The following is a 24,428-nucleotide window of genomic DNA, read 5'->3' as shown; positions in this document are numbered from 1 at the left end:
AAATGTTGGGCCTCTACTATCAACCAATACTGTTTACTAACTTACCAGTTAAATAATAGGAATGTAAGAATCCTTGGGTTAAAACATAGACATTGGCCAATCCTGTGAAATGCTGTTACTAACCATTCCCCCCACCCAACACACACACACACACACTCTCTCTCTCTCTCTCTCTCTCTCTCTCTCTCTCTCTCTTCCACCAGGCATTCTGAGATGTTTCCAGTCTATGTGGTATTACTTGGAACCCAATTGGGAAAAGTTCCATTCCATAAATCCTGGCAGAGCCAGAAAGAGATAAAGGAGTCTCAACTAGGAAAGACTGCTTTTTTGGGGGTTTGATGAGAAACTTAGATAATCAAATAAGTAGGCTGTTATATAAACCTATCCACAGACTCAGGGGAAGCAATTTATAAACTACTAGAGTTGGGGGCGGAGAGAGGAAGCAAATCATCCCAAATTATTTATCTTCTGTATAACACCATTATCTTCCTCTTTGGACTTTGCTATTTCAGCCAATAGTGCCCTCATTTTCCTACTGATGGAGGTTTGGAGCCTCATGCTGTTCTACCCGCCTGGGAAGCATGCCCTCATTTCCTAGCCTCCTTGTCCCATCCTTCCTTACGGATCCAGTCCAGGAACTACCTCATCCATGGAGTCCACCCAGCCCTTGGTGATCTTATTTCATAATATCACACTGTCAATGCTCAGCAGTGTTCTAAACACTGCAGGTGCTCAAAAAAAACACCTGACAAGGTTGATATTAGTTACTAGAAACAGGCTGCTGTGTGGGAATCAGCATGTAGGCAGCAGACTCCCTTAATTCAAGATCTAGAGTGTCACCTCGTCTTCCTCCTCACATATCACAGCCTGAACCTTAGTGCCCTGGTTTCTATTTTCCAGGACCAGATCCTCCTCCTCCATCAGAGGGGATACACCCAAATGAGGGGGGGCGGGGTTCCAAAGCACAAGACTAGAGTGAAACAAACCCAGCACTTCTGTGAGGGGTAGGTCTGTGAGAAGGTCAGGACGGGTGGCCACCCCCTGAGTTCTGAGGGGCTCCCACAGAGTCATTTGGGAGGGATCGGCCCTTAGCATTGCTCACTATGTCAGTATGCCACTGCCCTCTGCACCATACCTCAGGCCCTGACTGTGAAGCAGGCTGGAACTGTAGGCCTTCTTTGGGGGTCCTCTCAGCAGAGTATGCCTCCCTGGGCACAGAGAGAGAGACTCCAAGAGGTCCTGCTCCCACTTTTCATTCGTATGATCCCCTGAGGCAGAATGCTGAGAACAAAGGAAGAGGACAGCCACAACAAGCTAAGGTCTGGACAGTGAAGAAAAAACTTGGTAAGGGAAAAAAAAAAGAAAAATCAAGCGCAAGCAAGTACCAGAAGGCAACAGCCAGAAGTTCTTCAAAGTTGTGGAGAACAGCAAGGAAGATGGCCCAAGAGTCCAGCAAAGAGTAAGTAGCAGGGCCATGACATGTAGAGAGGAGTCGTAAAGAAGCTGAAAATAGATGAGCGGCAAATGAAGGTGCCTAACCTTGAGGCAGCTTTCTAGTTTGGGTTCAGCTACCCCAGATTCCTTTCACCACGGTGTGAACCAATCCTGAGCCGCCCTGCTGGGAAGGCTCGTTGAAGATGAAGTCTGCAGCAGCTGGCTGGCAGGATGGATTTTGGGATGGGATACAGGCAGAGACATTTCCCCACCAGCTTCGCACGGGAGATGACTCCATAGTTCATAACTTGTTACTTTTTCCCTCACACATGAGCTATTTCTCCTAGTTTCCTTTGAATGATCAGACCGAAAGTCAAGTTTTCGAGGTTTAGGCTCATCCTTCAAAATACCCGATATAACTTTTGCAGATACCTTCCTCATATTCAAGTTTTCTTTCAGAATGAGCCTAACGGTTTCTTTATCTAAATTTAACTCTTCGGCCATCATCCTCACAGTTAACTGCCTATTCGAACAAACCAAGTCCTTGACCTTCTGGATATTTTCATCCGTCCGGTGGGTGACTGGACGACCACTTCGGGCATCATCCCGAATGTCTTCCCGCCCTTCTTTAAACCTTTTGTGCCAGTCGAAAACTCTGGCCCTTGACATGACTTCATCCCCGTAAGCTTCTTTTAAAAGATGGTGGGTTTCACTTGCAGACTTGTTCAATTTCACGCAGAATTTGATACTAATCCTTTGTTCTAGATATCGGTCACTCATTTTGGCACTCAAATAACACAGGAACGTTAAAATGCCACGAGTGTGAGGGGAAGACAGAGGGACCAATCTCTATAGGGCTGCAGGTGGAATCATGTCGCTATTCTTGCTCCTCTGAAGCCTCATCAGGGAAGAGTAATTGCTTTTCTGAGTTTCAGCCCCTCGGCTTCCAATGTAGAAGCTAACGGGGCCAAACAGTAGCTGCAAAGCTGGGGAAAATGAAAGCTCCTAGAACCCACGTCCAATTCCGCGGCACGGAGATCTGCTGGGGGTGTGAAAACCAGTTACTGAGGCCGTCCCGTTCCGCGGCCCTTAAGAGTCTATGGCGATTTCCGCAATAAAAGCCTATGTGGTGTTAATTTAAGCAAGCAAGAAGCGATGCACCGGTGATGTAACGTGCAAGCTCGCCCCAGACCTGCAGAAACCCGCGCACGCGAAACCTACCGGAGCTGCCCCGGGATCCGAGTCTCTAGAGGCCGGGAGACACGCCTGCAAGCGCCAGTCCCTCCACTCTCGGGGTAGGCCGTGCGCAGGCGCACTGCGGCAGCCTGGGCCAGGCCCCGCCTCCGCCTCCGCCTCGCCACACCCGAGCAGGCGCGCTTCTTTGCGCGTGCCCACCTGCGGAGAAGTCGGCGGAAAGGAGGGGGCGGGGGAGGAAGGCTGAGGGAAGAGAGGGCACCCCCGGGCGCCAGGGTGCATTGTGGGAAGGAGGCGGCAGCGTCCCGGGCGGGCGGGAGGTGCACCAGCGGCGGCGGCGGCGGTAAATCCTCCCGGCCGCTCACAGCACTGTCGAGCCGCATCCCCAGCCCGGCCTCGGACCGCGGCACCCCTCCTGCCCCTCGCGGCTTCTCTCCCGCCCGCCCCTCCCCCCGGCGCGCCGGCCCTAACGAGCCGGCCGGCCGGCCTGGCTCCCCTCCCCGGCCCCGACGGGCGGGCGGGCTGCCCTGAGGAGGCGGGGAGGGGAGGGCTGGGCCGGCCGGCGGGCAGACAACGATGCCGAACTTTTGCGCGGCCCCCAACTGCACGCGGAAGAGCACGCAGTCGGACCTGGCCTTTTTCAGGTTCCCGCGGGATCCAGCCAGGTGAGCGGTGGGCGCGGAGCTGGCAGCCCGGGCCCTCCTCCGCGATGCGCGCTGCCAACCGCCGACCCTGGGCAGGCTCCGGGACTAAGAGGGGCTGGGGGGGAAGAGTTGTCGACCCCAGTCCGGCTCTGAGGTGGGGAACGGGCCTCTAGCCGTGGGCGGGGTGGCGCTCGAGGGCCTTGGAGCACGTGCGCCCGCGGGGGCTCGGCGCGTAGGGCTCCACCCGAAATTAGAGGCAACTGGGGTGGCGCGGGCGGGGTAAGGTGGGTTCTCGCCCTGATGAGCTCGTGTGACCTCGGACAAGTCTCTGTCCTCTCTGGGCTTTAGTTTCCCCAGCTGTCAAAAGAGGGACTTGGACTCTGTGGTTGTGGTCACCGGGGCCCTTCTACCGCTGGGACAGTGTTTCTTTTTGGAGTCCGGCCACCGTTGATCTCAAGTCAGGTCACAACTACTCCCTCCTTCGGACTTGTTCATGGTTCAGATTCTGGCTCTGACCGTTACTCATTATCTCACTTGGTTAATGTGGGGATAACGGGGGGTGGGGCGGGGTACGGGAGGGCATGGGAGTTGGTATTGAAGCCTCTTCTCTGAGGTAACCCACACGCTCTGACTTGTATTTAGAGAGTGGTAGAGTAGGGACTGTGTTTGAAAGGCTGCGGATTTTTTCCTTGGCATCCCTTGTTGATTCATTTCATTTCAAATCAACACCTCCTGTGTGCTAGGGCACTAACATTAGAGGTACTGGAAATTCACAGTGAACGAGGTAGCGGTGCTGCCTGCAGAAAGCTTACAGTCCATTAAGGAGGCAGATATGTAAGCAAGCGATTATAATACAGCATGCTGTTTATTAGTTCTCTAAATATCTATCGAAGGCCTATTAGGTACTAGGCATTATTCTGAGTACTGGGAGGGTACAGATGAATAAATCGAAGTCCCTGCTCTCATGGAGTTTACGTTCTATTGGGGTGAAATAAGTAAATATACCTTGTGTCAGACGGTGATAAATACTATGGAGAAAAAGCAAGTGTTTGATGGGGGATAGGGTAGGGGAATAGGAGTAGCAGGGGAGCCACGATTGCTGTTTTAAATAGGATTATCAGAGAAGGCTTCACTAAGAGGGTGTATTTGAACAGAGATCAGAAGTACGTTAGGGGGTCAGCCATGGAGGTATCTAGGGGAAGAGCATTTCAGTCTCTGGAAACAGTAAATGCATAAGCAGGGCATGCTTGTTAGAGGTCAACCAGAAGTCTGGTTGGACTGCTAAAGCTGGTTTAAGGAAGGAGGGAGAGGAAAAGATGAGACCAGAAAAATGTGTGTGTATATGTGGTAGGGGCAAATTGTGTAGGCCATTGTAGGCGATGGAAAGCACTATGGCATTTATACCGAGTGAAATAGGAAGTCGTGGAAGGGTTTAGAGGAGAGAAACGTATACTTTAAACAGGATCACTGGGTACTTGTTAAATACATTGTAGGGAGGCAGAGGTGGGAACAGAAAGGCCAGTTAAAGGCAATTGCGATTATCGAGGTTAATAGAGGAGGAGGTGGTGAGTAGTTGCATTTGAGATATATTTTGGAAGGTGAAACCAACAGGATTTGTTAATGGTGTAGATGTAGGTTGTAAGAGAAAAACTGAAGTCAAGAATGACTCTAAGATTTTTAATCTGAGCCTTTATTGAGCTATGGAAGACAGGGAGGAGCGGGTTTGGTGGAGGAATATTAAAAGTTTGGTTTAGGACATGTGAAGTTTGAGAGGCCTGATAGACATTCAAGAATAGATGTCTTCATACTGTATACATCCATGAACTCAAAATGGTCCATATTTAGATCAATGATCTAAATATTTAAGAGCTAAAACCATAAAAAGATATACAAGTCAGGAATTTATAGAGACTTCCAAACTGGAGATTGTAAATATGGGTGTTCTCAATTTATAGAGGGTATTTAAAACCGTGGAACCAGGTAAATAAAGCAGAGTAGGCCTGAGGATTGAGCCCTGGGAGATGAGGAGGAACTAGCTCAAGAGAGTGAGGAAAAGCTGCTGGGTTCTGTGGGAGCAGAGAAGAGGAGCATCTTAATCTGACTGAGCCTCACTCCATTCAGCATTATGTTCTTTTGAGACAAATTGGGAGTATATTTCACTTGCATAATGAGGGCACCACTAGTCAATTCTGAACCACAGGTTGTTCATGTTCATAGGTAGTGGATACTCTATTCATTATACTTCTTAGTCAGGGAGTATGTCCTCTAGGGGCTTACAGTCTCAGATTTGGAAGGAGTTTTTAGATCTAGTGCAGTATCCTTTGAAGTGTCAGAATTCCCTCAAGAATAGTGGCTTTTAAACCTTTTTTGGGTCTCTGTCCCCTTTGGGAATCTAATGTAAGGACCGTTGAGAAAAGACATCGACACAATTTCATATCAATTTTTTTATGGACCCTTTAGGGATCCTGCGCATTTCTGACAGGTGAGCCTTTGCTAAAACACCCCCAGTGCCAATTTCTCTGCTTTGTGAGGGGATACTTGAGGATTCTGGACAGCATTGGCTATTGTTTCTTCCTTTTATTGAGTGGAAATGTGCCTCCCTATAATTTATGCTTGGGAGGTCCTAGTTTTGTTCTTAGGGTGACAATGAACAAAGCTGATCCCTGTTTTATTTTATTTTTAAATTTTATTATTTAATTTATTTTTGGCCTCGCCATGCGGCATGCGGGATCTTAGTTCCCCAACTAGGGATCAAACCCATGACTCCTAGAGTGGAAGTGTGGAGTTTTAACCACTGGACCGCCAAGGAGGTCCCCGGTGCCCTTTTTATGTAAGAGCCCCTTGAGTATTTCAAGACCAAATTATGAACTTTTCTTAATTTTTTTAAAAAAACATCTTTATTGGGCTTCCCTGGTGGCACAGTGGTTAAGAATACGCCTGCCAATGCAGGGGACATGGGTTCGAGCCCTGGTCAGGGAATATCCCACATGCCGCGGAGCAACTAATCCCGTGTGCCACAACTACTGAGCCTGTGCTGTGGATCCCGTGAGCCACAACTACTGAAGCCCACGCCTAGAGCCTGTGCTCCGCAACAAGAGAAGCCACCACAATGAGAAGTCCGTGCACCGCAACGAAGAGTAGCCCCCACTCTCTGCAACTAGAGAAAGCCCGCGCCCAGCAATGAAGACCCAATGCAGCCTAAAATAAATAAATCAAATAAGTAAATTTATTTAAAAAGAACATCTTTATTGAGCTATTCACATACCATGCAATTCGCCCATTTAAAATGTGCAATTCAGTGGCTTTTGGTATGTTACATTATTAATTTTTAAATTTTTGATAAAAATATACTGTTGTCCCTTGGTATCTGCAGGGGACTAATTCCAGGACCCCCTCCCCCACCGCAGATACCAAAATCCATGGATGCTCAAGTCCCTTATATAAAATGGCAGTGGTGGGTTTCCCTGGTGGCGCAGTGGTTGAGAGTCCGCCTGCCGATGCAGGGGACACGGGTTCGTGCCCCGGTCCGGGAAGATCCCACATGCCGCAGAGCGGTTGGGCCCGTGGGCCGTGGCCGCTGAGCCTGCACGTCCGGAGCCTGTGCTCCGCAGCGGGAGAGGCAACAACAGTGAGAGGCCCACGTACCGAAAAAAAAAAAAAAAAATGGCAGTAGTATAACATAAAATTTGCCATTTTAACCATTTTTTTAAAACCATTTTTGAGTGTATAATTCAGTGGCATTAGTTACATTCACTGTGTTCTGCACAGTTCACTATCTATTTCCACAGCTTTTTCATTACCCTGAGAAAAACTCTAACCATTAAGCAATAACTCCTCATATCCCAGTCAACTTTTCAGTCTCCATGAATTGGTCTGTTTTAGGTACTTTCTACTTATACTATGAGTGGAATCATACAATAATAGTCCTTTTGTGTCTGGCTTGTTTTACTTAACAATGTATTAAAGGTCTTAACTTTTTTCTGAACCAAAGGTCAATACTATAGGATTTCAAGTTCTACTGAATTTGACAGTTTTTTTCCACTGTGCCCAGAGTTAATTATAATAAAGGAGTACAGTAGTTTCTAGAGTTGTTTATTGAATTAATAACAGTATTCTTAGGGTTAGTGATTATAACTAGTTTTTTTTTTTTCTGTAAACGGGTTGTAGGGAGGGTTGATAAAAGGTGACATTGCCACCCTACCTATTATTCAAAAGTTAACTCACATTGTTAACTAACAATAAAGATAAGTATATTTAATGCTATTAAATAGTACATTTCCCATTCATATTTATAAATGCCTTGCACACTTTTAGAAACAGCTATTTAGAGGTAACTTAAAATTCAAGAATGTAATCAATAAACAGCACTATGTGGAATTTCATACCCTAATATCTCATATTGGTTTAGAAAAAGTGGCATTAATGTACTTTTTAAAAAATATAAAATAATAGAATCAACTCACCTTAGGACAGTGGCAGGGAGATAGATTACCTAAAGTTAAAGTTTAAAAAAAAAAAGCCTAAATCATGATTGCCCCAGGATGGCTTGACTAATTCCCAAGCTTGGCAGGAACCTGGCGGCAGGTTACAGTGGAACTCATCTCCAGACCAGGTAAAGGTAGAGCTAATGAATTGCTCTTATTATTAGAGAGTGTTGGGCAGTTGAAGGGCTCTCCTTCCTCCTCAGGCAGTTAGTACTGACTCATTCCTGAGCTAGTGAGGTCTTCCAAGTTTCTTTGGTAATTTAATCAAAGTTAATTGAGAGTTGATGTACTCTAAGATGTACAATGTAAAACGGTGGTTTCCCAGGCACTTGTGAGGGTCTCCAAGACCCTTTCAAGGAGTCTACAAGATAAAAACTACTTCGTAATAACACTGATATTATTTGCTTTTTTCATGCTCATTCTCTCAGGAGTGTACAGTGGATTTTTTTTAGGGGCTACGTAACATTATGAAATCACTGCTCAGATAAATTATATTTTGTGTTCTATAAAATTTTCTAAGTATGATTATTCAGATGCAGGTGTTTGGTAGATATTTTCTTGGAAATGAACAAAATAAGCCTGCCACTTCAAGGAAAGCAACTGACAGCCAAGCATTCAAGGAAAAATTAGAATTTTGGAAAATTTATATTCATCACTTTGAGCTTGACAGCTCTCTAATATTTAGACTTTTCTGATGCGATCAGTGATGATATTGATAAATGTGACTTTTAATATATTGTGTAGTGAAATGTGTTACCATTCCGATGGTCTGCCTAACTCAAACTGATAAATTCATGATTTTACAAAGACGTGCATGGATAAAAGTTCTATTCAAAGTGCAAGTTAGACTAATGGATTTTAATGAAACAGTGTGAAAAGGCTCATTGGTCTGGTTTCAGATTCCACACTGCAGCTAATCTTTAAGAAACCACCACTTGTGGACTTCCAGTGCCCTATCAAAGAACATCCACAACTATATGGGAAACAGAGGAATATTGTAATAACCTTTTAAACTACATGTCATTGAGGAGTCATTGTCTTTGGTTGAAGTCAACCAGAATAACATTTGGCAACAGATTAAATACAAAAGCAGATGTGAGAATCTAGGTATCTTCTGTTAAGTTAGACATTAAAGAGATTTGCAAAGATGGTGAACAGTGCCATTCTTTTCACTAAATGTTTTTTGTTTTGGAAAAATAGTTATTTTATTAAAATGTTATCTATGTTAACATGTAATGGGATTGCTATTTTTAATGAATTAATAAATATTTTTTAAAATTCTAAGTTTTAGTTTCTATAATTATGAACATTGGTAGATAAAATGCACATAAACAAAAGTTCTTTAGATAGTTAATAATTTAAGAGGTAAAGGGGTCCTGAGATTACGAAGTTTGAGAATCACTTCTGTAAGGTACAGTCTTAAAGTACTTTCATATGCTCTCATTTAATCCTCCAAACAATGCTGTGAATTGTAATAATAACAATAATACTTAGAGAATACTTTATTCTGTGTGCCAGGCACTATTCTTTGTGTTTTATGTACACTATTTCAATTAACCCTTGCAATAAATTTTGAGATAGTTTGAAACAGGAGGGAAGGGGGCAGGGCACAACCTTTAAAAGAATGACATAGCCATAGGACATGACAAAAACTTGTTAGAACCAGCTAGCCATAGAACATGACAAAAACTGGTTAGAACCAACTAGATCCAAGATGGCGGAAGATTCGGCTTCCAGTAGACCTTGAGCCTCGTTATATGCTCATTGTAATACATTAGCTAAATGACACACCCACCAGCATCGTGACAGTTCTGAGGCCAACCATAAAAGGCCCAAAAGTGGGAGGTGGCCTAATTTCTGGATATCCCAGCCCCCTCCCCGCCCCCCCAAATAGTTGGAATAATCCTCCCACTTATTAGCCTATGAAATTACCCAGCCCATAAAAACTAACGATGCCATATTTTGAGGTTCTCTTGCCTTCTGAGATGGCCCACACTCTAGAGTGTGTTTCTCTCTAAATAAATCCGCTTCTTTTTAAAATTTTATTTAGTTATTTATTTTTGGCTGCATTGGGTCTTTTGTTGTTGCACACAGGCTTTTCTCTAGTTGCGGCGAGCGGGGGCTGCTCTTTGTTGCGGTGCATGGGCTTCTCATTGCAGTGGCTTCTCTTGTTGTGGAGCACAGGCTCTAGGCACATAGGCTTCAGTAGTTGTGGCTTGCAGGGCTGTAAAGCACAGGCTTAGTAGTTGTAGCGCACTGGCTTAGTTGCTCCGCGGCGTGTGGGATCTTCCTGGACCAGGGCTCGAACCCGTGTCCCCTGCATTGGCAGGCGGGTTCTTAACCACTGCACCGCCATGGAAGTCCAGTAAATCTACTTCTTACCTATCACATCATCTTCACATTCTTTTGCGAGGAGGCAAGAACCTTAAATTCACTGGGAACACTTTCAGATGAGCAAAGCAGACACAGAGAGGTTAGCTAACTTATTCAAGGTCCTACAGGAATATCTAAAACCCCAAATGTAGGATAAAGTATGTAATATTATCCAAACTTATTTGACCATGAAACCTTCTTTTTTTTTTTTTTTTTTTTTTTTATTGGAACAATTCTTTGACTAGTGTTCCTTGGAATATGGTTTGGAAATTCTGCATAAGTTGAAGACCATTGAAGGAAAATATTACAAACAAAAAACTTAAAAAGGAGTGGTCAATGATGGTTGAATAGTACTGAAAGAGTGAAAGTTGAGGATAGAAAGTGACCTTTGGATTTGGCAGGATGAAATTCATAACTTTTAGCTGTCCCGGGTAGCCATGACGAAATCTTGCACCATCCTGCTCTGTCCTGCCCAGAATGTGAATCATCCCTTCGTCCAGCACATCCACACTGTATACACTACCCACCCGTTAGTATTGGAAAAACATAGTATATATAGGGTTCGGTACTATACGTGGTTTCAGGCGTCCCCTGAGGGTCTTGGAATATATCCCCACGGATAAGGGGGAGACTACTGTACAGAGAGGTAGAGGAGTTTTACCTATCTGGGTGTGTGTGTGTGTGGGTACATACTCTTCAAATCTGAAAAGTTTTCCTCAATAAGTGACGTTTGAGCTAAGATCTGACGGCTGATGTTTGCAAAGGCTTTCCTGTGCAAAGGAAGTGAAAAGCAATGAAGAGGATTCGAGGTTGAATAAACAGCATGAGGAACAGCTCTAGGATAAAAGGGATCACAGTGCATTCATGAAACTGAAGTAAGGTATGTGAGGGGGCAGAGTGCAAGGGTGGGTGCGATATGAAGAGGGAAAGGTCGACAACATCTAGATTGTACAGAATCTTATGAGACATGAAGTTCTTTATCCTAAGGGTAACGGGAAGTCACTAAAGGATCTTAAGCAGGGCAAGATATTCTCAAATTGGCTTTTTAAAGCATTTTACACTTGGAGAAGGGGTAAGAGAAAGGGAAGACTAGTTTGGAAGTATATGGATTTGGGGAGTCATTCCACTCTGCCAAGGGAAAAAAAAAGGCTACAGAATCTGGAGTACAGGGCACAGAACAGCGACAGGGAGAGCTAGGACAGGGAAGACATTGGTTAAAAAAAATAATTGAGAGATAACTGTGTAAGTGTGTGTATACATCTTAACACATACACAAATGTATGAAAAAAAAACCCAAGTTCTAGCCACAAGTCTCATAACTACTACTACAAAAAACAAAACAAAACAAATACATGTATGCATGTAAAAAAGGCTTGTGGTTATATGTAATTTTTATAACTTATTGATGTAAAACATATATATATATATATATATATAGAAGATCTCAAATCATAAGTGTATGGCTTGTTAGATTTTCAGAGTAACATGTCCATGAAACTTTTACCCAGATTTTTAAAAAATGGAATGTTACTAACATCCCAAACTTCCTCTCCCCTGTGGCCTTTTCAGTCATTATCCTACTCTCCCCCATAGTAGACACTGTTTGACTTCACACACATTACATTAGTTGGTTATTGAGGAGAAGGGGAAGAGTGATGGGGAGCTGTTTTATTGGTATATGACATACATAGGAAAATGCAAAAATGGTAGTCTAGAACTTGATGAATTTTTACAAAATGAATATACCCAGGTCACATTCGAGATATAGAACATTACCAGCACCTCAGAAGCCTCCTTTGTGCCCACTCCTAGCCATTACCTCTCCCCAAATGTATCCACTGTTCTCACTATCATTGCCATTTTGGGGGTCTCCAAGCCACCCCCATGTCCAGAGATTTACCAGGACTCATGGAACTCAGTGTTTAATTGTACTCACAGCTAAGATTTATTACAGCAATATAGTAAGAACACACATCTGGATCATGAGAGGAAAAAGACACAGGTAGAGTATGGAAGGATCCATGTGTAGGGTTCCTTATGCTCTCTCCCTCCCATGAGGGGTCACTCAGATCCCACTTTCCCCACCAATGAAAATGCAACATGTGTGCCATGTTTCTGCCCAGAGGAGTCCGTTAGAGACCCAGTGCCCAAAGTTTTTATTGAGGTCTGGTCACTTAGACACACTCTGCTTAGCATATGCTAAAATTCCATACTCCCAGAAGGAAGGCAGGTGCTCATTAAAAGTCATACTGTTTGCACAGTCTAGGTGCCATAAGTCACCTTATCAGTTAGAAGAAGTTTTATGTCAGTGTAGGAAACTGTTTACCAGCCAAGTTCCCAGGCATAAGCTAAAAGACCAGCCTTAAAAACAAGCCTTTCTGAGGATAGCAGTCTCAGGCCTACTGTGTTAACTCTTTTTCTGCACAATCACCATAGATGAGTTTTGCCTACTCTTGAACTTAATATGAAAGGAATCACATAGTATGTACTCCTGGCTTATTGTGCTCAACATTATGTTTGTGAGATCTAGCTAGTTCATTCATTCCCATTGCCATAATAGTGTATAGTATACCACAGTTTATCCTTTCCACCCTTGATGGGCCAAGTTGTTTCACCTTCTCATCAACATTTGGTATTATTTCTTTTATATCATAGTCATTCATATGAGTATGTAGTAATATTTACAGTTTTAATTAGTATTTTCCTCATGACTAATGAGATTGAGCTTTTTAAAAAATTGTTTATGATTTTTTAAAAATTTATTTATTTATATTTTATTTTTGGCTGTGTTGGGTCTTCATTGCTGCATGCAGGCTTTCTTTAGTTGCGGTGAGCAGGGGCTTCTCATTGCTGTGGCTTCTCTTGTTGCGGAGCATGGGCTCTAGGCACACGGGCTTCAGTAGTTGTGGCACATGGGTTCAGTAGTTGTGGCTCGCACGTTCTAGAGCGCAGGCTCAGTAGTTGTGGCTCATGGACTTAGTTGCTTCGCAGCATGTGGGATCTTCCCTGACCAGGGCTTGCACCCGTGTCTCCTGCATTGGCAGGCGGATTCTTAACCACTGCTCCACCAGGGAAGTCCTATTATTATTTTTTTTTACTGAGCATTTTTTTCATGTGTATTGGCCAGCTTTTTATTGTTAATTGTCTGTTCAAGTCTCTTGCCCATTTTTATATTGGGTTGTCTGATTTTTTTGTAGGAGTTCTTCATATATATTTTAGATATGAGTTCGTTGTTGGATCTGTGTATTGCAGATACCTTCTTCCATTTTGTGGGTTGCCGTTTCACTCTTAAGTGACTTCTTTTAATGAAGAAAAGTTATTAACTCTAAAGTAGCCTAATGTATTCATCTTTTCCTCTAGAGTTTATGTTTTCTGTTGCCTTTTTAAGAGATCTTTGTGCCAAGGTGATGAAGATGGTCTACTGTGTTATCTTTTAGAAACTTTGTTTTACCTTTTATATTTAGATCTACAATTCACTTGGAATTTATTTTTTTGTGTATGGTGTAAAAATACAGGTGATTTATTTTTTTTCATATGGATAATCCCATTCAGCACTATTGAAAAAATTTGACTTCACTGCTGTGCAGTGTTACCTTTGTCTTAAGCATCCACAGCTCTCAATTTTGTTCCATTGTTTTATCCTTGTGCCAATACCACATTGTCTTAATAACCTTTATAATAAGTCTTACTGTCTGGTAGTATAAGTCTTTCAACTTTTTTTCCCCAAGATTGTCTTGACTATGCTTGGTCCTTTGAATTTCTGTGTAAAGTTTTAGAATGATCTTTGTCATTTCTCTCTGTATCTCTCTCTGTCTCTCTCTCTCTGACTCTCACACACACACACACACACACACACACACACACACACACACACACACAGACATGCACAAAAGAACTTGTTGTGATTGTATTAAATCAGTAAATCGTTTGGAGGAGAATTGATATCTTTTTTTTTTTTTTGGCTGCTTTGGGTCTTCATTGCTGCACGCGGGCTTTCTGTAGTTGCGTCAAGTGGGGGCTACTCTTCGTTGCGGTGCGCGGGCTTCTCATTGGTGGCTTCTTTTGTGGAACACGGGCTCTAGGCCTGCGGGCTTCAGTAGTTGCAGCACGAGGGCTCAGTAGTTGCGGCACGTGGGCTCTAGAGCGCAGGCTCGGTAGTTGTGGTGCACGGGCTTAGTTGCTCCGCAGCATGTGGGATCTTCCTGGACTAGGGATCGAACCCATGTCCCCTGCATTGGCAGGTGGATTCTTAACCACTGCGCCACCAGGGAAGTCCAGTATCTTCAGGATTCAGTGTACCAATCCATGAACTTGTATATCCCTCCATTTATTTAAGCTATTTAAAATTTGTTTTTCTGTTAGAGGTCTTACACATCTTTCACTAGGTTTATTTCTAGGTATTTGATATGGAACATGTAGGTGTAGTTAATTGGCCTCTCTGCTCAACCTTTCTCTCTTTTTTTTAAATATCTTTATTGGAGTATAATTACTTTACAATGGTGTGTTAGTTTCTGCTTTATAGCAAAGTGATGCTCAACCTTTCTTGATTAAATCTGAGTGTTCTTTTTACCAGAAAGCTACTTCAACTTAGTTCAGAAATAATACAGACAGTAGTGTTCTGTGTGGAAGGTCTTCAGAGATTTAAGTATTAAAAAACAAACTTAACTCTAGCAATATGGCAAATTATTTTATGGTGAGAGTTTTTATACCAAATAATTTAGATGTTGAAACATGAAATATTTATAATCTTATTGTACAGCTGTGTAAAACTATGATTAAAATATGGACATCTTAGGCATCATTACTGTGTATAGTATTACTTCTTGGTCAAATGAGATGCTGAACAATTTAGGTGTGGTTTTATTTTAGGTTAGGTAATCAACATTTCACCATGGTTTTACATATTGAGAGTGGAGCAAATTAAGTGTCAAAGTGTTGTGTGTGTTTAGGGGTAAATTTGTAATGTTAAGACATAAGAAAATATACTATGATGTAATTATAAAATAAATATGTTTTCAAGTTTGTGACACTATATATTCATGGTGGACTTTTATTCTTAGAAGCTTGAAGAATGAAGGAACGATCTAGTGGTAACCTTTAACAAATTACTTAACATTTCTGTGCCTTTGTTTCTTCATCTGCACAAGGGGGATAATAATAATAGTACTCCCTTTGTTTTTTTTTTTAATCAACTTATATTCAATTTTGTTTTCCTGAAATTTCTACCAATAGAGCTTATTTTTGCCTTTTTAGGTACATAGAACATTTCTATCCCCTTTGGAAACAATTTAGAATAGTGTCTGGCTCTTAATAAGTGCTTAATAAGCGTTGTGATGATGATGCAGAAGAAGAAGGAGAAGAAGAAGCATGATGATGAAGAAGGAGAAGATGATGATGATGATGGTGTTTTTGCAGATATTTAAGCACCAAGAGGACATGGACTTTGTCTCATTCACTATCTTTAACATTGTCTGTGTACCAGATTGTGTAGACACAATCCATGCATTCATGGAGCTTGCAATCTAGTTTGTACATCATTGTAGATAATCATGTTTATAATAAAGCAGATGAATACAGCCATCATGCTTCCATAATCAACTCTAGTTATTTATAGAACATCTACTTACTAATTTTCTACAGTGACAGTGTCTTTTCATATGCTTGTTTAAGTTGAAATCCTGAGGGGAATGTTAAGCCACTGGCCTCATGGTTGTGCAGTTTTTTGCTTGTATTGCTGATGATTGAGTCCTTTCTGATGCCAGGATGTCCTGGGAGTTGAAAGATTCAGGTTTAAGTTCTAGCTTTGCTGCTGATTTTGTACATGACTCTGAGTGAGTTACTTCTTAAACTTGTCTTTAATTGAACGTACTAAATGATTTCTAAGGTTTCTTCCAGCTCTCATTTTGTTATTAATCAGCGTCTCCAAATTATGTTATGTTCTTTGGTTATAGGGGAGCAGGAATCCATTGTCCATAATAGATATTTACCTTAAAACTGAATGCTGAAATTTAAGTGTTGAGCTCATATTCCATTATTTTGGTTTTACTTTTATAGGTGCCAGAAGTGGGTGGAGAACTGTAGGAGAGCAGACTTAGAAGATAAAACACCTGACCAACTAAATAAACATTATCGATTGTGTGCCAAACACTTTGAGACTTCTATGATCTGTAGAACTGTAAGTAACCAGAGGGCTTGTTTTTTTTTGTTTCGTATTCTCTCACTTACTATTTGGTTGGAATGTAAATCTTTATATATTAATGTTGGAGAGTATCCTTACACCCTGCCACTTCTTTTTTTTAAGATGAAGACAAATTTGGAGCTTAATAATATCTATTTTGTTCTTAAAAACCTGTTTTTATTTTCTAAACCCTTCTGTTTCTGATGCCCCATTCCTACTCACCAGAGGTAGCCACTTTTAAACTTCTTTTGTAGCCTTCAGAAAATTTTAGATGATTATAAATGTGTATATTTAAAGTAAAGTTGGCATTTTTATTTGGATCAGCTTCTCTAGAGCTTTTTTATGAGTGAAATCTTCATCAAGGAATAGAGCTCTTTGTTTTCAAAGTTTTGTATGTACTGTTAGAACCAACCCTTAATTTTTATTTGCTGGACACAACAGGAAGCAAATCATGCAATTAATGTGAAAAAACGTTTCCGTCAGTAATTTGCAATTTCATATCAAAACCTGACTCTCTCAGCCTTGCTACTGTTAACTGTGATTTTGGCCAAGTCACTTCCCCTCTCTGAGCCCCAATTTCTAATGAAGAAATTAGATCAGATAATTCTTGAGGTCTTAAGACTTTTAAGATTCTGTTATTGCTATGATTCATAAAAGGCACAAATAGGACAGATTTGATTGAAATGAAGCAGACTTGAAACACTTAACTAGTTAGGAAGACAGTTTTGTTAAACAATATATTCTTGTTTAGGTATTAAAACATGTATCATCTCAGTTATTGGGATAGACATAAACTTGATTTGAAGGTACACTATATATTGTTATGCAGCAATTTATTTTGATATTTTTTTCAGATACATTTTGCAGAGGCATCAGAAAACTAAAGAATGATTGGGTTATTTTATTTCTCAAAATTAATTGAAGCAGATACTTGTGAAGTCATTGGGAGGTGAGCCAATTCCGGTTCAACAGTTTAATCACAAATATTTGAGGGATATTTTTGCCTTGCTTTGTTAAGAGGGTAATAATGATCAAAGTAAGAGATTTCATATGTTTAAAAGGCAAACTTTATGTTCTTGACATTAAGTAAAAATATCCCAAATTATTTTAAATACACAAGCTGTATGCATTTTTACATTTTTATTTTATTAATAAATATGGTCTCTTAATTAGTTAATTCCAATAAGACTAATGTGAGAAATATAAAATATAGTTCACTCATTCTTGTTTATAGTTAGAGGATAGAACAGAACTATTTTCGCTTTTTAAATTTCCACATAATTCTTTAATCTTGGATCAATTAATGCAAATGTGAGACATTTTCTTTCTACACATGTAGAAGATATTGCTGTTAAATCTGGATTATCTAATACTTATACCCAGATGTTTTAAGAGTTTTGACTTCATTAGTTTGGCATTTAATATCTCCTCAGTAAACATTTGTGGCTAGTTCAACGAGAGCCAGATATTATCTCTGATGCTAGAGTAAGATCATTACTTTATGCTCAAACCTTAAGTCAGCAGTTAAAGATTAAATCTTGATACTGAATAAAAATTATCATGCACACGAATTGAATATAACCCTTATTGGCATGTGTACTTATAAATAGATGTAAAAAATTGCATGTTTTAATTCATATATTGTTTTCTGGTCTATAATATCTTTCCTTGGTAGCAAATTAATTTTATTTGAATTTTTAAAGTCTTTACAATGTTTTATCCCTCCTCTCTTTATTTAATTGGTAAAATATCAAGAATTTACTGTGTATGTGGATATCTTTGCTTTTTGAGATGTTTGCTAAGTAGGAAAGATGAGACACTTGGGGTATAGTATAGTTTTTGTTCCCTTCACTGATTGTGTCCAAAATCAATCCCTGATTCAAACTCCATAGTAGACTCAGGATATTTGGCCCAACACTAGAAGCTGAACATCCTTAAGAAATGGATTTTCTTCTTTGTGTTTTCTATGAGGCTTGGGATTGAACTAGAAAATATTGACTGTAAATAGAAATTCTTCCCAAATGTGTTTAACAACTCTTCAGATGAAACCTAAGATAGTGTGTTCCCTTTAATTATATATCTTTCCATCATATTTTCCTAACCTTTCCTTGGGTGCAAAAACATAGGAATTGTTATTTTTGTTTGGCATGTACTTTGAATACGCTTTATTAGTCATCTTTGAGACAATCACTTCTCCTACAAAAGCTTTTTAAACTGAAGTATATTTTGTTTTTATCAGTACAAATTTGGGAAGAGATTTCAGTGCAAATTTGGGAAGAAATTAAAGGCACTGTTTCTTTGGACTAGCTAGGGAAATGTAGTAGCAGTTATTCATCTGTTACTCTACCTCTTAATAAACTTCTTGTCCCTACCTGACCTCCTCTGGTCTGGCTGTGGAAGACTGTCACCATCTAAGTATGCATCCAGCTTCTAGCCATGTTGGATTAGGTTAAGAGGAATTAAGATAGAGAATGGTCATCCTTCAATGATAAGAACATTAGAATTAGAAGGGAATTTAGAAATACCTAGTTCAGTGTTTGCAGAAGTGTGATTATGTATATCACTTGTGGTATATGAGTGATTTCAGGTGGCACATGAACCAATTTTTATTTTAGAAGTTTTGTAATATGTGTTAAAAATATAACTAGCTCATCAAATCATTATTGTATAGTTTTTATTGCTTAAGATAGTGTTAACTAAAAAAGTGAGTGGATTATGAAAAGGTATAGATGGTTGTGTAACTGAAATGGCAAACATTATGATCATTAGTATGTGAATAACTTCATTTTGGGAAATACTGATCTAGTTCAGTACCTGAATTTTATTCAGAAGAGGAAACTGAGTCCAGAAAGGGAAAGTTTAGTCAGGGTCTGAGAGTGAGTCACTGGTAGAATTTGGACTAGCCCCTAAGTCTCCTGTGTTCTAGTCCAATATTATTTCATGGTGCCTTGATGCTTCTCAGTAATAGTAGCAAAAGTGGAGTGAACAGCAGGTAGAGGAGGGAAGAATTATTATAAAACATACAGGTGGATAGATTATTTGAGAAACTTTTGTGCCTCCTGTGTTTTGTGGGCTCATGGAAGAACAGAAAAGTAGCTGGGAGATTGAATCAGAAAAATATATGTAAAATGCAAATACATTTTATTTTTTATGCCTACCATCATTTATAGTAGTAAGATTGCCAGAAGGGCAAATGCAAAAAGAGTTAGAAATAATAAGCGGATCTGGACTGACATCATCCATTCTACAAGTCTCTACACTTTAGAATTGGAGTTGAAGGAGTACTGGGGAAATCATTAACACTAGAATTTTATTTATGTGTGATACATTCTTAAGGACCGCCTCTGAATTAACACAGTTTTCTTTTTCAGAGCCCTTATAGGACAGTTCTTCGAGATAATGCAATACCAACAATATTTGATCTTACCAGCCATTTGAATAATCCACACAGTAGACACAGAAAACGAATAAAAGAACTGGTATGTCAGTGTGCTTCCAGATTTCCTATCCTCTATAATATTATGAAATCAAATATAGATGCATTCATGTAAAAATGGAACCAAGTTACTATCTACTCCAGAGGTAGCATTATGGGAAATTAATGCTATGGTTATCATTGAAGTAGTGTGGACATAAGATGATTAGTTTGTTTCGTATTTACATTTTGCAAAATCTTCTTCAAATTTAGCCGATTGATACTTGTTGACTTGAGCCAAAGTATGCTGTTAATTACAGGCTCCTAACTCCCTGGAACTCTTCTTCCAGGGAAGAAGAAAAAAAAAACCCACCTTTTCTTTTGTAGTAAAGAAAGTGGGGCTGAGGTGTATTTCCAGAATTCAGCACAAAGGGATAAGTGAAAGTTAAGACATGGGTAGTTTTACTAGCAATAAGGATTCTCGCACTATTAAGTACTGACAGGGTTTACAAAAAGCTTTTAAATCTCTGTATCTGGCATCTTTGTGCATGTTTTTATAAACCTTTGATATCCTTGAAACCTGTCTTTTGTTGACCTCAAATGAACAGAATTAAATTACTCAGACTCCTCCGGCCGTTGCTTTCTTTCATCATGGCCACCAGGAAGCCCCTTGTTTGTTTATTTTCTTTCCTTCTTCCATTATTACCATTTCCTTTCCTCCCCTCCCTTTTGTATCCATGCTAGTGCACTTAATATGTCATTTCAGTCCACCGACTATGTGTTTTTTTAAGATAACTGTCCAATTCTCCTCATTTTCTTCTCTGTTTACCTTGCATGTTTAGATCTGTGATCCATTTAAATTTGTATATGTGGTGTCCAGTAGAGACCTAATTTTATTTTTCTCTTTATAGAGATCAAGTTTTCCCAACATGGTCTGTTAATCCGTCTGGTGTAAGGTGCCACCTCTGTCGTATACCAAGTTTACATATATGCAAGGCTGTTTCTGGGAACTCTGTTATGTTCCATTGGAATATTTGTTTGTTTACAGCTATACCACACTTTTAAAATTACCATCGCTTTATATTATATCTTATTTTCAAAAAGGATGATTTCTTAATTCTTCTTTTTCAAAATTGTCTTAGCTATTTGTAGACCTTTATTTGTCCATGTGAATTTGAGAATCCTTTTGTCATGTTCTAGAAATTCTGTTGAGATTTTCATTATAAGTACTTTGAATTAATATTTTTCCAATGTTAATTAGTCCTATCCATAAACTGAAAAAAAAAAACCCAATAGAATAGCTATCAAGTAGTAGCAGTCATTGACAAAACTACTGGTTCTTTGAAAAGACTATTAAAACACTTTGAGGAGTGCAAAAAGTAAAAAATTTGAAAAAATTTCAGGGTTTTTGTTGCAGTTCTTTTTTTTTTGCGGTACTCGGGCCTCTCACTGTTGTGGCCTCTCCCGTTGCGGAGCACAGGCTCTGGATGCGCAGGCTCAACAGCCATGGCTCACGGGCCTAGCTGCTCCGTGGCAGGTGGGATCCTCCCGGACCGGGGCATGAACCCGTGTCCCCTGCATCGGCAGGTGGACCCTCAACCACTGTGCCACCAGGGAAGCCCTGTTGCAGTTCTTTAGAAGAGAACGTGTACATCCTTCCTTAGATTAATTTTTTTTAATTTAATTTAATTTTTATACAGCAGGTTCTTATTAGTTATCTGTTTTATACATAGTAGTGTATATATGTCAATCCCAATCTCCCAATTACCTTAGATTAATTACTTCCTAAATACCTTATGGTTTTTGTTGATATAGATAATGTATTTCTGGTTGAGAGATTGTTTCCACCAATTTTGAAGATCCCTTTTTATTAATTCTAATAGTCTACTGAGTTTTCTATGTAGTTGATTGTATCATCTACAAATAAGGACAAATTTGCCTCTTCTTTCAATTCTTCCAATTTTAATTTTTTCTGTAGCCTGTCTTATTGTTCAGTCAAGATCATCTCTAATACTGTATTGAGTAGTCCCAGTAATGTCACTGCTGGTACACTTGCCTTGTTCCATTAAGTATGATAGTTTTGTTGGTATTGTTAGATAATTTTTATCAAGTTAAAGAAATTCCCTTCATTTCCTTCTAGTCCTCACATTCACAGTTTTTATCATAACTTGTTGAACTTATCAGTACTTTCATTGCATCTGTTGAGTTCTCATTTTTTTTGTTCTTTAATGCTGTGAGTAACATTGATGGATTTTCTGTTGTTGAACCATCTTTGCATTCCTATGATGAACCCTAATTGATTGCAGTATATCTCCCTTCATTTTCATACACTGTTTGATTCAGTTGGTCAGTATTTTATCTACGGTTTTGCATTTATAATTGTTGGCCTATAATTCCTTTTCATGTATTCCTTTTATCCAGTTATGATATCAAGGTTCTGTTAGCCTCATAAAATAATTTAGATAGCTTTTCTTTTTTTCCTCTCCTAATTTTTCCAGAAAAACTTGTATAAGGTAGCTGTTGTCTGCTCTCAAAAGTTAGGTTGAACTTGGTAAAACCATCAGAGAGCTTTGGGTGGATGAGGGAATATTTTGATTACCATTTCTGTTTGTTTATTAGTAGTTTCTCTTTCTTCTTGTGTTCTATATGTTTCCAAAAGTTTATGAAATTCATCTAGGATTTTAGGACGCTTGCCTTTCTCTGCTCCTAAAATTACTTTAGTAGTCTTTTCGAAGAAACAGTAGTGAGTTTTATCACTGATTGCCTTACTTGTGAGCTGTTTTATTGGTTTCTTCTTGATTTGAAGGATTTACTTTTTGGCTCTTTTTTAACTTCTTGAATGTTTAACTCATATATGTGTATTCAAAGCTATAAATGTCTAGATATATTTTAGCTATATCCTACAATTTTAGACATGTAGTGCTTTTATTGTTCATCTGTGAGTGTTTTGTAATTTCCCCTATTTCTTTAGTATAAGATTATTTTTGTTCTTAGTTTCTAGACATGGGTTTATTTTTTAAAACTTTTTTCCCCCAGATGTTGTTAACTGATGCATAGAGGGTACATATAGTCTATGTGATATTCTTTCTAGTTTTTTTGCATCCATTATTGGTACTGAAGTCTGATGCCAGCCTGATTCTTGTTCCTTTTTAGGTGATTGCGTTTTTCTCCTTCACAGCCTTCAGCATTTTTCTTTATATTTGATATTTCAAATTTCACTAAACTGTATCTAGATGGGAGGTTTTTTCTTATCCAGATGTACATCTTAAAGTTCTGAGAAATCTTCAGTTTTTATTTCTTCATGCATTTCTTCTCCTCTATTTATTTGTTTTTTTCTGGGATTTCTTATAGTTGAATGCTGACACTACACAACAGTCTTCCACCTCAGCTTTTTTCTTAGTCATATGAACCAGGGGTGAGGAGCTCAACCACTTCCCATCCTGTAGCTACCATTTCCCTGCTCTGCCCCTCAAGGAAACTCAGATATCTTACAGCAGGCACACTCTTCCAGATATGCCATCCTGTAACTCCACAGCCCATAGGATAAGGAGGGAATGTTCCAGATTGGCTAACCTGCTGACATTCTTGTTATCAATATCATGTCCCGTGCCACCCAGCAGGCACCTTGATGTCTCCAGCTGTCACTGCTACTGCTGCTTTCACGCCCCACAATAGTAATGGGATGGGTTATGATCTAAGAATTCTAGTGGGTTAGAGGGAGAGAAAAGGACATAATTGAAAAGTTCTTCCTCAGTCTAACCCTGTATATGCCACGTGGCTCTCTATGCTATATGTATCCATTTCTCTTCCATATTGGCACTGTCACTTTCTGCTTCCCAGAGATTTCTCAGCTTTTTTATTAGGTTCTGGGATCCAGCAACTCCCTGTTACATGGTAATCCCTGGGGTTAGATTGGGCAGGGGGCATGGTTTATGGCCCCTTGGATTTGACCTCAAATGCCATCATATACTTTCATGCCTTTTATCAATATTAGCCAATACACACTTGTAACCCCAAATTATGGTGATATAGGTATAAAAGTAAGTTAAATGATGTATTCTTTACCCTCTAGTATTTTATTATAAACTTGGAGTCATAACAAATTATTGTTCCAGTTTTCCTGTCATCTGTCTGTTTGAAGAATGTATTCTTTATGAAGAATTCATGCTCTTAAAAGAGCTAAATTTGGGACTTCCCTGTTGGTCCAGTGGTTAAGACCCCACGCTTCCACTGCAGGGGGCACGGGTTTGATCCCTGGTTAGGGAACTAAGATCCCGCATGCCAAAAAAAAAAAAAAAAAGAATTAAATTTGACTCATAATATGCTCTTTACTTGTGAGTCTGTGATGATAATATTAGAGTTCAGTTTTCTCAAAGATATTTTTTTCTTGTCATTTAGAGTGAAGATGAAATCAGGACACTGAAACAGAAAAAAAGTAAGTGATAGTGTTAATGACTCAACTTCTGAATGCCTTTTTAAAAGGCCTTGACCTGGTAAGGACAAATAAATATGTTTTATGTCCAAAAACCTACTGTGAGAATGATGTAAGAGTGTGATAGGCATTGTCCTGTGGTCTGAATTGTCTGTGAGATAAAGTCTTAATTTGTCTTTATTGAGTGCCACTATGGCATGCACTTGGCCTTCTCTCTCTCCACTAGGTGCTCCCAGTGTGGTAAGGATGGCAGGCACACAGGCAGAGTGTCCTA

General features: G+C 39.9%; 2 protein-coding genes across 2 annotated transcripts in view; one reads left to right on the top strand and one right to left on the bottom strand.

Moving 5' to 3' along the window:
* Positions 1–1,584: 1,584 nt before the first annotated feature.
* On the bottom strand, positions 1,585–2,214 carry GVQW3 (GVQW motif containing 3). Its single transcript, XM_007461701.1, has one exon. It carries the CDS (start codon positions 2,212–2,214, stop codon positions 1,585–1,587), a length of 630 nt encoding a protein of 209 aa, XP_007461763.1.
* Positions 2,215–3,130: 916 nt separating this feature from the next.
* The window catches only part of THAP12 (THAP domain containing 12), a 24,479-nt gene continuing 3,181 nt past the window's right edge, over positions 3,131–24,428 (top strand). The window contains exons 1-4 of the mRNA XM_007461700.1: positions 3,131–3,293; positions 16,184–16,304; positions 19,679–19,786; positions 24,121–24,157. Of these exons, the coding sequence (XP_007461762.1) occupies positions 3,205–3,293; positions 16,184–16,304; positions 19,679–19,786; positions 24,121–24,157 (355 nt within the window). The 5' untranslated portion in view covers positions 3,131–3,204. The remainder of the gene's footprint in view (positions 3,294–16,183; positions 16,305–19,678; positions 19,787–24,120; positions 24,158–24,428) is intronic.

Source organism: Lipotes vexillifer, unplaced genomic scaffold, assembly GCF_000442215.2.
Source record: "Lipotes vexillifer unplaced genomic scaffold, Lipotes_vexillifer_v1.1 scaffold223, whole genome shotgun sequence".
Lineage (NCBI taxonomy): Eukaryota > Metazoa > Chordata > Mammalia > Artiodactyla > Lipotidae > Lipotes > Lipotes vexillifer.
The sequence above is the reverse complement of the archived record's forward strand: the minus strand, read 5'-3'. Positions and strand labels throughout refer to the sequence as shown.

Excerpts from the sequence above, each read along its gene's own strand:
- GVQW3 (XM_007461701.1), bottom strand. The coding sequence starts at position 2,214 with ATGAGTGACCGATATCTAGAACAAAGGATTAGTATCAAATTCTGCGTG.